At 42.0% G+C, this 12,947-nt stretch overlaps 1 protein-coding gene across 4 annotated transcripts in view; it reads left to right on the top strand.

Annotated features, from left to right (window-relative positions):
* The window catches only part of TRIM37 (tripartite motif containing 37), a 218,767-nt gene that overhangs the window by 106,044 nt on the left and 99,776 nt on the right, over nt 1-12,947 (top strand). For all 4 annotated transcript variants that reach the window (XM_069757342.1, XM_069757340.1, XM_069757341.1 and 1 more), the window contains exon 18: nt 962-1,156. In XM_069757342.1, coding sequence (XP_069613443.1) covers nt 962-1,156 — 195 coding nt within the window. The remainder of the gene's footprint in view (nt 1-961; nt 1,157-12,947) is intronic.

Consider the following 12,947-nt stretch of genomic DNA (forward strand, 5'->3'; position numbering starts at 1 on the left):
CCTCGCTAGCGATATCGTCCAGTGTGACAGGCAGCAGCGATCAGGCCCCTGCTGTGATATCGCTGGTCGGGGAAGAAAGTCCAGAACTTTATTTGGTCGCTGGGCTCCCCGCAGACATCGCTGAATCGGCGTGTGTGACACCGATTCTACGATGTCTTCACTGGTAACCAGGGTAAACATCGGGTAACTAAGCGCAGGGCCGCGCTTAGTAACCCGATGTTTACCCTGGTTACCATCCTAAAAGTAAAAAAAACAACCACTACATACTTACCTACCGCTGTCTGTCCCCGGCGCTCTGCTCTGCACTCCTCCTCTACTGGGTGTGAGCGTCGGTCAGCCGGAAAGGAGAGCGGTGACGTCACCGCTCTGCTTTCCGGCCGCTGTGCTCACACAGACTGTACAGGAGGAGTGCAGAGCACAGCGCTGGAGGACAGACAGCGTTAGGTAAGTATGTAGTGGTTGTTTTTTTTTTACTTTTAGGATGGTAACCAGGGTAAACATCGGGTTACTAAGCGCGGCCCTGCGCTTAGTTACCCAATGTTTACCCTGGTTACCGGCATCGTTGGTCGCTGGAGAGCGGTCTGTGTGACAGCTCTCCAGCGACCAAACAGCGACGCTGCAGCGATCCGGATCGTTGTCGGTATCGCTGCAGCGTCGCTAAGTGTGACGGTACCTTTAGTCGTACACTTGAGGTTTAAGATACAACAGGCGCACAAAAATATCTTTACACACTTCAGAGAACAGCCTTGTAGTAAGAAGCAGGAGCTCTGTCCATGGATAATGTAGCAATGCTGCAGATGACTTACTGGAGCAGGAGTTTGTATTTTTATGCTATTTGTACCAAAAACAAAGAATTTTTTTTTTTTTTACATCATGTAGTTTATAACCCCCCTGCTATGTTGAACGTTTTGCTTAAACTCTTATTCCCCTACCTTTCCTATGCATACTCTTTATTTTTCAGCGAGCAGCCATGTCTATGGCAGCAGTAGAGCCTCAAGACGCACGGGAACCAACTTAAGTGCCTCCAGCAGTAGTAGTTTATTGGACTTGGATCCTCTTATTCTTATTCATTTACTGGACCTAAAAGACCGAAACAGTGTGGAAAATCTTTGGAGTCTGCAACCTAGGCCTCCTTCATCAATCTTCCAGTCTTCAGGTATTTTGTACTAGAAAGTTCCTGATTTGATGTGTATATTGAAAGGAATACTTTAAAGGGGTTATTCTCTTTCAGTTAGATTTCTTCCCTGGCTGCAATATGCTATGTAAAAAACAAAAAGAGCTTTGCTCACCTTTCCTGGGACCACAGGTCAATCTCCACTGCTGTTTCCCATGTCTGGCATTGGCTGTGATGCTGATGTCACATCTACAGCATGGCAGCCATCTGGAAACTCAGCGGCTCTGAACGTGGGACATTCCTTCTACACAGAAACTGACTATACAGCCACTGAGTGAGTTAGCTGGTGGACGCTCTGTCATGTTAGCTGGCGGACGCGCTGTCATGTTAGCGGGCGGGCGCGCTGTCAGGTTAGCTTGCGGTCGCGCTGTCTGGTTAGCTGGCGGTCGCGCAGTCTGGTTAGCTGGCGGTCGCGCAGTCTGGTTAGCTGGCGGTCGCGCTGTCTGGTTAGCTGGCGGTCGCGCTGTCTGGTTAGCTGGCGGACGCGCTGTCTGGTTTGCCCGCAGGATGCAATTTTTTTTTTTCCCCATAGACTTGTATTGCCGACGGATCGCGACGTATGGACATACTTTGCGTCCATCGTGCACTGGATGCGTCGGGTTTTGGCGCCCCGTCGTCTCGGAAAAACGTTCAAGGGAACGTTTTTCTGTACGTCGCATCCAGTTTTCCCGTCTGCGCATGCCCGGCAGGAAATGTCTCTCTCTGACTCTTTTTTGCCCGGCAACGCAGATGGAAATGTGAAAGCAAACGCTTCCATCGGTACGTCACGCCGACTCTTCGTGACGGGCGACTACCAACGGAAGTGTGAAAGAAGCCTTAGCTGGCGGACGCGCTGTTGAATTGACGTCGGCAAGAACGTTTACCATGGAAGTGGGCGGTGAACAAGATGGGGCCACACCCTTTGAGCTTCAAGAGAATTGCAATATGTGGATAAAAAAACCAGACCCTGATGTGGATAAGCAAAATTGTTGAGGGCAAATTAAAACAAAGTTAGAAAAAGGAAGCAACCTAAAAATAGCACACAATTCATAGAACTTATAATGACTAACACCACTAATAAATGGCAAATTACTCCAGAAAACTAAAGATTTTATTATTAAAATATCAAAATTATCAAATAAAATATCAGAATTATCAAAATTTCCAGCTTCATTATAGTGACCAGCATCAGTCACAAACAATCACAAATACCTCCATATAGCAATCGGATGTGAATCAAGAGGACAAATGGAGTTTTGTTAAAAAAGGGGTATAAACATGAACTTTATTAACAATAATACCACACATACATACATGCATCCGTCATATGCTGACAGTGCAAACACAGACATAAATAGTAAAAGACACCAGAGTAATGGGTCTACCGCATATAGAGAATGTACATAACACCAAGCAGTATAAAGTAGGAAGGTGCAGGCAAAAAGGTATACCCCAATAGAAGTTCCCGGTAATCTAGATCCTATACAGGCTACACCATAGGTATAATATGTAAATGAGCGGGGAATCTCAACCACACTAAGTGCCTCACAGTCTAGAGTCTATACAGGATACACCATAGGAATGGTATGTAAATGAACGGGGAATCTTCACCCACACTAAGCGCCTCACATCAGACACTATTAGGGTAAAAAAAGGGGGGGGGGGGGGGTAAAGGGGAACATGCCTCACCTCACTGCAGGTAGACCACTGTACACGCCCCGACGCGCGTTTCGCCTCGCTTTCTCAAGGGGTAGTATCCCTTGAGAAAGCGAGGCGAAACGCGCGTCGGGGCGTGTACAGTGGTCTACCTGCAGTGAGGTGAGGCATGTTCCCCTTTACCCCCCCCTTTTTTTACCATAGAAAAAGAGAAAAAGAAGCGCAAAAGAGGTGCACACTGAGCCACAATGCTAATCAATATCAAATTTTATTGAGACCAACAGACAGTGCTACATATTAAAACATACTTAAAAACAGCATAAAGCATATGCCTACACACACTAAATAAATGTCCTCTGAATATGAGGACATAATAGAACACAGACCCCTAAGGAAGAATAGTCCTTCAAAATGTCTCCGTGAGTGACATGCAAATAAAAAGTATGATAAGATGCTGGCACGTGCCCGTTAGCCTGGTCCGGCGTTGTGTACTAATATGCGGAAATGGTGTCCAGAAACTATAATAATGACAGTTGCACAATAAATATGAACATGGATGAAGAAATATAGAAATATCAACCTACTTAACTATAATTTAGTCATATATACAATGAAAGTAGGTACTATGCAATAAACACAATGCCTGGTAAAAATAAATCAGACATTTCCACCATTTCCATAATATCTATGTGAATAGTTCCCCACAACGCCAGGCTCTGGCTCCACTGGCACTACCAAATGCACGAAACCGCAGTCATGATATGAATACTCACTAGGAGATGGGGTCTGCGTACTCCCTACGCGTATCGCCGCTCTTGGTGGCTTCGTGTCTTTTACGATTTATGTCTGTGTTTGTACTGTCAGCATATGACGGTTGCATGTATGTATGTGTGGTATTATTGTTAATAAAGTTCATGTTTATACCCCTTTTTTAACAAAACTCCATTTGTCCTCTTGATTCACATCATTTTCTTGGAATGTATACAGTGCTCAGAATAAATGAGTACACCACCATTTTAAAAGTAAGCTTTGAATCAATATCTCACTACAAGAACCGTTAACAAACTTTTGACAAGATCGAGTTTCATAGAGCATTTTTAACATGAAAGTAAAGTTAATAACTTTCATTACTAAAGCCTTAGTTTTACTCAAATTAGGCGATGCAATAATGAAAACCCCCACATTAAAAACCATTAGTATTTTGCATGGCCTCCATGATCTTTAAGAAAAGCACCAAGTCTTCTAGGCATGGAGTGAACAAGTTGGTGATATATTGCAAGATCTATCTTATTCCATTCTTCAAAAACAACCTCTTTAGCAGCTGGATGGAGAGTGAGTTCAGAATTCTCCTAGATTTTTTTTTTTCCCCATTCAGATCAGGAGACTGAGTTGGCTGCTGAATCACTTTCACCTTGTTCTTCAGAAATGCAAAAGATGTGTATTTATGCATCATTGTCATGTTGGAAAAATGCATGTCTACCAACGAAGTGATTATAGAATCTTCTCTTTCAATATGGAACAGTTCGTCTATGAATTCATGATAACATTAATGAAATGTTGTTCCCCAACACCAGCAGCGCTCATGCAGCCCCACATAAGGACACTGCCATTTTTCACAGTAGGCATCATGCATTTAGAAAAATTAATTAAAAATAAATTCATGTTGCCTACACTGAAAAGTGATGGCAGTGTCCTTATCTGTGGCTTCATGAGTTATGCTGATCTTGGGGAGCTACATTCATTGATACCATGAATTGACAGATGTACTTCCTTACAGTGAAAGAGAAAATGCTCCCATCACTCCATGTCCTTTTTCCAACATAACCTTCGACTATGATCCAAAACACATCTGTTGTCAATTGATTTGAGTAAAACTGAAGAATGAATATATATACAGGTCCTTCTCAAAAAATTAGCATATAGTGTTAAATTTCATTATTTACCATAATGTAATGATTACAATTAAACTTTCATATATTATAGATTCATTATCCACCAACTGAAATTTGTCAGGTCTTTTATTGTTTTAATACTGATGATTTTGGCATACAACTCCTGATAACCCAAAAAACCTGTCTCAAGAAATTAGCATATCAAGAAAAGGTTCTCTAAACGACCTATTACCCTAATCTTCTGAATCAACTAATTAACTCTAAACACATGCAAAAGATACCTGAGGCTTTTATAAACTCCCTGCCTGGTTCATTACTCAAAACCCCCATCATGGGTAAGACTAGCGACCTGACAGATGTCAAAAAGGCCATCATTGACACCCTCAAGCAAGAGGGTAAGACCCAGAAAGAAATTTCTCAACAAATAGGCTGTTCCCAGAGTGCTGTATCAAGGCACCTCAATGGTAAGTCTGTTGGAAGGAAACAATGTGGCAGAAAACGCTGTACAACGAGAAGAGGAGACCGGACCCTGAGGAAGATTGTGGAGAAGGACCGATTCCAGACCTTGGGGAACCTGAGGAAGCAGTGGACTGAGTCTGGTGTGGAAACATCCAGAGCCACCATGCACAGGCGTGTGCAGGAAATGGGCTACAGGTGCCGCATTCCCCAGGTAAAGCCACTTTTGAACCATAAACAGCGGCAGAGGCGCCTGACCTGGGCTACAGAGAAGCAGCACTGGACTGTTGCTAAGTGGTCGCAAGTACTTTTTTCTGATGAAAGCAAATTTTGCATGTCATTCGGAAATCAAGGTGCCAGAGTCTGGAGGAAGACTGGGGAGAAGGAAATGCCAAAATGCCTGAAGTCCAGTGTCAAGTACCCACAGTCAGTGATGGTGTGGGGTGCCATGTCAGCTGCTGGTGTTGGTCCACTGTGTTTCATCAAGGGCAGGGTCAATGCAGCTAGCTATCAGGAGATTTTGGAGCACTTCATGCTTCCATCAGCTGAAATGCTTTATGGAGATGAAGATTTCATTTTTCAGCACGACCTGGCACCTGCTCACAGTGCCAAAACCACTGGTAAATGGTTTACTGACCATGGTATTACTGTGCTCAATTGGCCTGCCAACTCTCCTGACCTGAACCCCATAGAGAATCTGTGGGATATTGTGAAGAGAAAGTTGAGAGACGCAAGACGCAACACTCTGGATGAGCTTAAGGCCGCTATTGAAGCATCCTGGGCCTCCATAACATCTCAGCAGTGTCACAGGCTGATTGCCTCCATGCCACGCCGCATTGAAGCAGTCATTTCTGCCAAAGGATTCCCGACCAAGTATTGAGTGCATAACTGAACATTATTATTTGATGGTTTTTTTGTTTGTTATTAAAAAACACTTTTATTTGATTGGATGGGTGAAATATGCTAATTTATTGAGACAGGTTTTTTGGGTTATCAGGAGTTGTATGCCAAAATCATCAGTATTAAAACAATAAAAGACCTGACAAATTTCAGTTGGTGGATAATGAATCTATAATATATGAAAGTTTAATTGTAATCATTACATTATGGTAAATAATGAAATTTAACACTATATGCTAATTTTTTGAGAAGAACCTGTGTATATATATATATATATATATATATATATATATATATATATATATATATATATATATATATATATATATATATATATATATATATATATAGTGTGTGTATATATGTGTGTTTGTACATAAATGTGTGTATTATTTATTTTCTCTCATAAATGAAATTCTTCAGACTTGGTCAAAGCCATTGAGAAGAAGGTAAGTTAAGTATACAGGTTGGTTCTAAAAAATACAGTTATTAGACCTATAAAGAAAGATTACACAAACCATAAGTAGTTTAGAAATTATTCTTAACATATTTAAACATTTAAAACGTGTGTGTAGACATCTTATCTTAGAAATATTGTTCAAGAAATGAGTGTTTGATTCATAATATTAGTGTAAACAATGTGTACCTTTGACACAGTGGACCATTCCCTATTACTACAGACCCTCTCATCTCTTGGCATCACAGACTTGGCCCTATCTTGGATCTCATCATACCTAACAGACCGGACATTGTGTCTCCCACTCGCACATCACCTCCTCACCTCGCCCCCTGTCTGTCGGAGTCCTGCAAGGTTCAGTCCTAGGGCCCCTGGTCTTCTCCATTTACATTTTTAGCCTCTGACAGCTCATAGAATCTCACGACTTTCAGTATCACCTCTATGCTGATGACACACAGATCTACATCTCTGGACCAGATATCACCTCCCTACTAACCAGAATCCCACAATGTCTGTCCACTATTTCATCCTTCTTCTCCGCTAGATTTCTAAAACTTAATATGGACAATACAGAATTCATCATCTTTCCCCCATGTCACTCGACCCCCCCCACCCCCCCAACGGACCTATCCATTACAGTAAACTGCTGCCCACTCTTCCCAGTCCCACAAGCTCGCTGCCTCAGGGTAATCCTTGACACTGATCTCTCCTTCAAACCACATATCCAAGCTCTTTCCACTTCCTGCCAACTCAAAAATATTTCACAGATCCGTACTTTCCTCAACCAAGAATCTGCAATAACACGAATCCATGCCCTCATCATCTCCCGCCTTGACTACTGCAACCTCCTACTCTGTGGCCTCCCCTCGAACACTCTTGCACCCCTCCAATCTATTCTAAACACTGCTGTCCTACTAATCCACCTGTCCCCCTGCTATTCCCCGGCCTCTCCCCTCTGTCAATCCCTTCACTGGCTCCCCATTACCCAGAGACTCCAGTACAAAACCCTAACCATGACATACAAAGCCATCCACAACCTGTCTCCTCCATACATCTGTGACCTCGTCTCCCGGTACTTTCCTGCACGCAAGCTCCGATCCTCACAAGACCTCCTTCTCTACTCCCCTCTTATCTCCTCTTCCCACAATCGCATACAAGTTTTCTCCCACGCATCTCCCATACTCCGGAACTCTCTAACCCAACACATCAGACTCTCGCCTACCATCGAAACCTTCAAAAAACCTGAAGACCTACCTCTTCCGACAAGCCTGCAGCTACCACCGACAGACCAAACCGCTGTATGACCAGCTCTGCCCTCACCTACTGTATCCTCACCCATCCCTTGTAGATTGTGAGTCCCCACAGGCAGGGTCCTCTCTCCTACTGTACCAGTCATGACTTGTATTGTTTAAGATTATTGTACTTGTTTTTATTATGTATACCCCTCCTCACATGTAAAGCACCATGGAATAAATGGTGCTATAAAAAAAATATCTAAAAAGAAATAAAAAAAGGGCTCCAAAATACAGCAGTTGATGATAGTGTTACAGAAAGGAAAGAATAAATAATTGATAGATTAGATGACGGGTGAATTAAAAATAGTGTACTTTCCTAATATACGAGTACCGTATTTTCCAGCGTATAAGACAACTTTTTGACCCCTAAAAATTGTCCCAAAAGTCAGGGGTCGTGTTATATGCCAGATACAGCGTGTGCAGGGAGCGATCCTGGATGTCTGCGTGTGGTTCCCAGGGTCTGGAGGAGAGGAGACTCTCCTTCAGGCCCTGGGATTCATATTCATGTAAAAAAGAATAAAAATAAAAAACATGGATATACTCAACCTCGGACGGCCCCTGGCTCACAGCGCTGCTAGCGTCTGCCTCAGTTCCTGAGAATGCAGTGAGTGAAGGACCTTCGATGACGTCGCGGTCAGGTGACCGGTCACCTGACCGCTCATGTTACTGCGACGTCATCGAAGGTCCTTCACTCACTGCATTCTCAGGAACGGAGGCAGCGCTGTGAGCCAGGGGCCGTCCGAGGGTGAGTATATCCATGTTTTTTATTTTTATTCTTTATTTTTTTACATGAATATGGATCCCAGGGCCTGAAGGAGAGTCTCCTCTCCTCCAGACCCTGGGAACCACACGCCATATAAGATGACTGGGTGTATGATGACCCCCGTCTTATACGGCGGGCATATCCCAAATTCCATATTTCATATGGAAAAGTTGGGGGTCGTCTTATACGCCCAGTCGTCTTATACACCAGAAAATACGGTATATTCTATTCTACAGTCATGTCCTCATTGAGAAAGATAGATATGTAGGTTAAAAAAGTGCAGAGAAATAGGTACCATGCCCCTGATAAAGTGAAAGTGAAACATTCATCCAGAGCTAACACAGGAGTTGATGGGAGATGTTTAATTCATCAGGATTGTCTCGTCCATTATGTACTTATGAGGGAGACAGTCATTTAAATGAAATGCTAGGTGAAATCCCAAGAAACAATGAAAACCCTATATTAAGGGTCACCAATCTAACCCAAGAAGAGGTGCGAAACCGGCTAAATAAGATTAAAATAGATAAATCTCCGGGTCCGGATGGCATACACCCACGAGTACTAAGAGAACTAAGTAATGTAATAGATAAACCATTATTTCTTATTTTTAGGGACTCTATAGCGACAGGGTCTGTTCCGCAGGATTGGCGCATAGCAAATGTGGTGCCAATATTCAAAAAGGGCTGTAAAAGTGAACCTGGAAATTATAGGCCAGTAAGTCTAACCTCTATTGTTGGTAAAATATTTGAAGGGTTTCTGAGGGATGTTATTCTGGATTATCTCAATGAGAATAACTGTTTAACTCCATATCAGCATGGGTTTATGAGAAATCGCTCCTGTCAAACCAATCTAATCAGTTTTTATGAAGAGGTAAGCTATAGGCTGGACCACAGTGAGTCATTGGACGTGGTATATCTAGATTTTTCCAAAGCGTTTGATACCGTGCCGCACAAGAGGTTGGTACACAAAATGAGAATGCTTGGTCTGGGGGAAAATGTGTGTAAATGGGTTAGTAACTGGCTTAGTGATAGAAAGCAGAGGGTGGTTATAAATGGTATAGTCTCTAACTGGGTCGCTGTGACCAGTGGGGTACCGCAGGGGTCAGTATTGGGACCTGTTCTCTTCAACATATTCATTAATGATCTGGTAGAAGGTTTACACAGTAAAATATCGATATTTGCAGATGATACAAAACTATGTAAAGCAGTTAATACAAGAGAAGATAGTATTCTGCTACAGATGGATCTGGATAAGTTGGAAACTTGGGCTGAAAGGTGGCAGATGAGGTTTAACAATGATAAATGTAAGGTTATACACATGGGAAGAAGGAATCAATATCACCATTACACACTGAACGGGAAACCACTGGGTAAATCGGACAGGGAGAAGGACTTGGGGATCCTAGTTAATGATAAACTTACCTGGAGCAGCCAGTGCCAGGCAGCAGCTGCCAAGGCAAACAAGATCATGGGGTGCATTAAAAGAGGTCTGGATACACATGATGAGAGCATTATACTGCCTCTGTACAAATCCCTAGTTAGACCGCACATGGAGTACTGTGTCCAGTTTTGGGCACCGGTGCTCAGGAAGGATATAATGGAACTAGAGAGAGTACAAAGGAGGGCAACAAAATTAATAAAGGGGATGGGAGAACTACAATACCCAGATAGATTAGCGAAATTAGGATTATTTAGTCTAGAAAAAAGACGACTGAGGGGCGATCTAATAACCATGTATAAGTATATAAGGGGACAATACAAATATCTCGCTGAGGATCTGTTTATACCAAGGAAGGTGACGGGCACAAGGGGGCATTCTTTGCGTCTGGAGGAGAGAAGGTTTTTCCACCAACATAGAAGAGGATTCTTTACTGTTAGGGCAGTGAGAATCTGGAATTGCTTGCCTGAGGAGGTGGTGATGGCGAACTCAGTCGAGGGGTTCAAGAGAGGCCTGGATGTCTTCCTGGAGCAGAACAATATTGTATCATACAATTAGGTTCTGTAGAAGGACGTAGATCTGGGGATTTATTATGATGGAATATAGGCTGAACTGGATGGACAAATGTCTTTTTTCGGCCTTACTAACTATGTTAATGTTACTATGTTATAGTCATTTATGCCGTAGTGTGCAGCATATTTTATGTAGCATTCTTTTTGTACTTTGTAGTAACTTTTATTTTATACTTCTTTTCTATAACCTCTTGCACTTTACTTTTTTAACTACTTATCTACCTCTAGCACAGGTGACATTGTATTGTTGAGGAATAGAATATCTTTGGTCCGTTCACTATTTTTAGGGAATTCATCCTTCCGCTATTCTACAATCATTTTTTTTTCATGTAACACTATCAGCTGCTGAATTTTTGTGTGATTCTTCAGATATATTTTGATTCAAAGGATCTTGGTTTATAGTTCTAAGATTGTCTCCATGCATATAAATGTTATTTCTGTTAATGTAGCTATTTATTTGTAAACGATTTATGATATATGCTGTCTATCTTTATAGGTTTACTAATTCTATCTTCTATTGGTAAGATGACAGTGCAGCTGATAAGGGTTTTTCATTCCACCCACTCTTTTCAGTAGCCTTTTATACCATCTTGTGTGGTATCAGACGTGCACTGTGATTTGTGCCTATTTAGATGCCAGACAGCTGCAAGTGAAATGATTGCTTATCTACAGAATGTTCTTGTTCTGCAGTTAATCAGGCTTGAACTGCTTGCAATGCAAGGTCACTTGGTAGCATTTATTGTGACAGAGAGTAAAACAATTGAACATTTGATGAACACTTTGAGGCTATGTGCACACGTTCAGGTTTTTTGGGGGTTTTTTTCGCGTTTTTTCACGGTAAAAACGCTATAATAACTCCTTAAAACGCATACATTATGCATCCTATCATATAGAATGCATTCTGCATGTTTTGTGCACATGATGCGTTTTTTTTCCGCAAAAAAAAATGCATCGCGGTAAAAAAAAGCAGCATGTTCATTAATTTTGCGGATTTTCTGTGTTTTTCCCCGCTATTCTATGCATTTGGGAAAAAAATTTACCAAAAACGCGGTAAAAACGCGTGCGGATTTCTGGCAGAAATGTCTGTTTTTTGTCAGGAAAATTTCTGCAAGAAATCCTGACGTGTGCACATACCCTTACTTTACCTCTTTCTTGACATAATTGATTGCTTAAATGGACAAGAGGTTCTTGATCTACATAACTTGTCTTGTGATCGGCTAATCGGATGCCAATAAGAATAAAAAGTTGGCTGGTGATAATTTTTTTAGTTTTTAATATTTTGCATAACGTATTGCTATGTGTTCTTGTATTTCAAAGCTCAATGTTAAGTAATAAAAAAATCTTGTTTTCTTCCTCATGTCGCTCGGACACAGGCCCCTTGTGCTTGGTCCCAGCCATCCAGTCTGTGTTACCTCCTCCTACCAGACTATGCCCCACCTGCAAGCACTAAGGGAACCTGAATGTGTCTGGATATTGGGGCGTGATGATGATGCACTTACCGCTCCTCAGCTGCCTCATGCAGGGAATGTAGTGTGAGGCTAAAGAACTGCATAACTTAGAAAACTGAGCAGAGTGCAAACTTGGTATTAGTGCACAGCTCTGCAGGAATAGAAAGGACTTTAAAGAAACAAACGTTTGTTGCACTATTTCATGGCTTTTATGGTTTTATCACCCAGAATCTGAATATGTTGTCTAAAAACAGTAGAAACTCAAACAATAAGTTCTGTCCAAATGATTGTGCTCCATGTAACCTTTCCTAGAAGAGCAAATTCACAAAAGTGAACCCTTTAGTCTTTCTTTCAGTGAAAATGACCAATATGCTTTTAAATTGTAGCCTCTTTCACCATCTACTAGATTGCTATGTTGAACTCTTTGCCAGATGCTCCTTTGGGGCAACAGGATCTATCTTTGTACCAATTTTTTGAATGAGCTTAGGTACAGTGGCTTGAATTCACCCCCTTGGCATTTTTTTGAGTTTTGCTACCTCACAACCTGTTGCCTACAACTGTGAACATCTTGTTGTTTGCTTCGCAATAAAAAGAAATCAAATAGGACAAACTAGCTGTAAATTTCAGAGTGCATAACTCTTCATCCCCCTAAAGTCAGTACTTTGTAGAGCCTCCTTTTGTGGCAATTGGCTTTGTATAAGTCTCTGAGATTTCCACATTCTGCCACTGGGATTTTTGTCCATTCCGCCAGGCACAACTGCTCCAGCTTCTTTAGGTTAGATAGTTTTCTCTGGTGAACAGTAATCTTCAAGTCTGACCACAGATTGTCAAAACATTTACACGTTCCCCCTTAACCCCTTCATGATCTTGGACTTATGGATAGGTCATTGCGATTTCGCTTGCACAGGCGCTGCCGCC

This window comes from Ranitomeya imitator, chromosome 3 (assembly GCF_032444005.1).
Source record: "Ranitomeya imitator isolate aRanImi1 chromosome 3, aRanImi1.pri, whole genome shotgun sequence".
Classification (NCBI taxonomy): Eukaryota; Metazoa; Chordata; class Amphibia; order Anura; family Dendrobatidae; genus Ranitomeya; species Ranitomeya imitator.